Source organism: Priapulus caudatus, unplaced genomic scaffold, assembly GCF_000485595.1.
Source record: "Priapulus caudatus unplaced genomic scaffold, Priapulus_caudatus-5.0.1 Scaffold608, whole genome shotgun sequence".
Lineage (NCBI taxonomy): Eukaryota > Metazoa > Priapulida > Priapulimorpha > Priapulimorphida > Priapulidae > Priapulus > Priapulus caudatus.
The window spans coordinates 46,972-50,858 of NW_014577669.1; the positions used below are offsets into that span (position 1 = coordinate 46,972).

Consider the following 3,887-nt stretch of genomic DNA (forward strand, 5'->3'; position numbering starts at 1 on the left):
ATCATCATCGTTGTCGTCGTCATCATAGTCATCATCATCATTTTCATTGCATATACATTGAGCCTTTGCAAATTTGCATACGGCATTGCACGAAACTTTGTGTATTTTGCCTTGGATACGTTTGCGGATGTTATGTACTAGATGTACGTGTCTTCCTTTATTTCTCTTCCAGTCGTGGTCAAGTCTTCCTGCAGTTCTTTTCCCCTCAGGCTCACGTCTTTCTGCAATCCCCTTCCCGTTAGTGTCACTTCCTTTTCCAATCCTATACCGGTCATGGTCACTCCAGTTGGGCTTTGTGCAACTTTCACAGTAGGACTGCATGAAGTGGCAGGCTTCTCTGCAGCTATACCTCAAAATGCTATGTTTGGCCTTTTTCTTGATCCACCCTAGCGCGTGGCCGGGATGCACATTGTGCTTGTGTCTGTATGTTCCCTTAATCGGTTTAATCCCTGCAGCCAGTGCGAGTAGCGCCACCTGTGCATACGCGCGCGAAATCCACTTTTAATTACGACACTCGTCACTGCGTCTACTCCTTACCGCGAGCCTTTTACGAAAGCGCAAGTTTTCTTCATTTTACGATACGGCGTTATCGAGTCTACGCGAGGTGGGGATGGCCTGGTCTGCCGCTCCGTCTGCTGGAAGCAGTTCACGCGCGAATCATGAGAACACATCCAGGGCCGGACTGGGAAAATCATTCAGGCCGTGAAATATAGCGCGATATATTGCCCCAGTCAGGCCATTTTTTAAGCGGGGGGTCTGGGGGTCCCGGGACTCCCCCACCAAGAAAAGTTTTGTAATATGGCCTGCAGGCCGCAGATTTATTAAAAAACATTTTTTTTGGGCAGGCCACTTATAGCAGGCCAGGCCACTGGGAAAAGTCCCGGTGCTCCCGATCGCCAGTCCGACCCTGAACACATATTTAGTTTCCACGTAGAGCAGCGTGGAATGTTTTGGCGCAGAATACGCTATATAGGTAATCATCTTCGCGTGCGTCTCCGAGATTCGTCAGCAAACTCTATACTTACCAGAAGTGCGACCCAAAGCGCCATCCATTTGTACGATCCCATCTTCTGTTCTCATACATGCGTTCCTGTTGGCGCTATGGATTCGGGGCACGCAAGGATGGATGCAGGGCAGTTCGCAATACGGGGCACGCTTCTAAAAAAAATCATCGCACACAGATTCTTTTAAGGGGGTGGGGGTGACACACTACGCGAATTTCGCTGCGATCAGATCCGCGATAAGCAGTTATTATGAAGACCATGGTGGCCGGCAATGCAGGGTAAAGAGAGAGAGAGAGAGAGAGTGTGTGTGTGTGTGTGTGTGTGTGTGTGTGTGTGTGTGTGTGTGTGTGTGCGCTGTGCGTGTGTGAGAGAGAGAGAGACCAGAGAACGAGAAATGTGTGAGAGAGATTCTCACAACGCAATCTCCGCGCCAAGCGCCCACATGCATCAAAAACGAACGCGCTATACCCGATATCCGATCTAAATGAACATTGATTCAATTCCACCGATTGTATTCTACACTCACCGGCGTTCGACGGGTAAATCCGCAATTCGTCACCCAATCGCTTCTCGGTTGACTCTCTGCCTGCGTTGACTCCGCTACACGGGGAGTCCCTCAATGTGACCTATGGAGGACGAAACTGTCGCGAACAGAATGAAGATGACCGGTCGAATGCCGCGCGAACTAAAATCGTGTCCAGAGAGCGAGTCGTTAGTTAGAACGACAATCTCCATACAGGCGTCTGACGCGTCTAACACGCACTGGAAAGTATTCCGTGCCTGCTGCTAGCTGACCTCTGCTTTAACAGCTAAATATATTTTTGTTCAAATTTTGTCAAAACACACGCACGCACGCACGCACCGCACGACAAACGCACTCGCACACACAGCGCCGGCGCCGCCATTATCAAAGATTATGAGTCCGGATTTGCAGTGGAAAATTGCCAAATCGATGTGGGCCTATCTGGTTAAGCGCTCAGACCATTCGAGGATGGAAAAGGTTGCAAGATCTAGAAGTCGAGATACAAACATGTTGACACAGGTGTTGTTCCGCTAGAGCTAAACACTTCTCCTGTTTTGCTTCAAGCGATGAACAGTTAGGTCATTAGACAAACGGTAAGCCGGGTAGAAATAGTCGTCAATTCATCTATAAGCCACGATCGAATGCGGGCAGATTTCTAAGATAGAGAATAATTTTTAGAAATAGGAAGACTATGAACAAAATTTAAAAATCACAATTGTTTTTTTTACGAGGTAGGCAGGGTCATACGGCGCCGCGTAACATCGAAATAATGTCGAGCGATTTGGTCGCGTGAGTTTCACTCGACGACCAGTCCTATTCATAGACGCGGAGTATTAAAACAACATGATAGTATAGACCATCGTTTCTCTCTTGTTTTTATTAGTTTAGGAACTTGTTTTATTCGTTGTTTGTAATTGCCTGTAAGATCCTGCGATTACCCGTGCATCATAACTTATTTGAATCTTGAATTTGAATTTGAAAACGTGTCCGGTGTCGACAGCACGCGTGCAATGACCTGACACACACGCGTCCGACGCGATCGGGGACAATAAAGCATGTACGCCCGAACAATCCACGCCTGCTGCGCACCAATCTTGCAGGCACGCACACGGCACCCAAAACATCAAGCCGAGCACGATCGTCGCAAGACTGCTTACAGTATTGACTACGTACAGGGCCGTAGCTAGAAAAATTCCTAGAGGGGGCAGTGGCGGAATCAAGGAATTTTCAGGTCTGCGGGGTTCGCCCACAGAGAAAATTTTGAAAATGTGTAGATCGCACAGGAGTGGTATTTGAGGCACTTTGAGTACATGTACAGCCTTCATTGCTAGACTACGACAATTCTCTTTAGTAGCAACAATTAATTTTAGAATATTTGGCCCCAAAATCTAAGGGGCAGCTGCCCTAGACAATTCAACAGATAACAACAGAAGTTTATGCGAAACGTCATTTTCTTCAAAATCACCACACACAACACGCACTGACACATCGCACGGCACAGCACCAGCACGCCACAGCACGCACGCACGCACACACACCACACACACATTTAATTACATGCGAATAAAGATTTATAATTAATAATAATCATAACACACCACACGCACGCACGCACTCCCCCCACACACACCGCGGGGGGAGGGGGGCACTCGCCTAGTACTGGGTTAGGCGGGGGGGCTCCGGAACCTTTGAAAAACCTGACCCTGTCGCAAACCGCTTTGCGCCTAGAATACACCTGTCAACGGATTTACTGCACTAAAAAGTATACGCCTGTTGCAATATTGCACATATTCGGTAATGTCCTGTTCCTGTTAATGTAGGCAGAATCGGCATGGTGATATTGTCGCCAATATTGGTTTTTGGCCAATATTGGGTCCGATATGTGGAACCATATCTGTCCTTATATTGAAACCAATATCTGACATATATTGGTCCAATATTGGCGCTGAAGCGGTCGTTGTCGTATACAGGCGTTACTACATATATGTACGGCCGAAGGTAAACATATACTGTATACACAAAGTAATGTATTGTTTTATAAATATTAAATTTAAATAAAAATAAAATAAAATAAACAATACATTGCATTACAATTCAAAACCATTCTTTTACCATGTCTAATAACAACATCAAGTTCTTGACGCAAAGATCCATATAGTCCGGCGCTGTAGCAACCTACGGCGCTGATATTGATCCTTTAGCCTCATCTACACGACGAAATTTAACTCGAGTAAGCTAACTCGGATTAACCGTAACTCGAGAGTTTAGCGATATGTGCCGCTACACGCACTACGCGACTTTAGAATACCGGGATGCCACCAAAAAGCCTAGACACACTGTGCGATTTTAACGCTGGCCGC

General features: G+C 46.7%; 1 protein-coding gene across 1 annotated transcript in view; it reads right to left on the bottom strand.

Moving 5' to 3' along the window:
* LOC106812103 overlaps positions 1-1,153 on the bottom strand; it is a 1,311-nt gene extending 158 nt beyond the window's left edge. The window contains exons 1-2 of the mRNA XM_014815878.1: positions 1,026-1,153; positions 51-474 (exon numbers count right to left, since the gene is read on the bottom strand). Of these exons, the coding sequence (XP_014671364.1) occupies positions 51-474; positions 1,026-1,067 (466 nt within the window). The 5' untranslated portion in view covers positions 1,068-1,153. The remainder of the gene's footprint in view (positions 1-50; positions 475-1,025) is intronic.
* Positions 1,154-3,887: the final 2,734 nt, after the last annotated feature.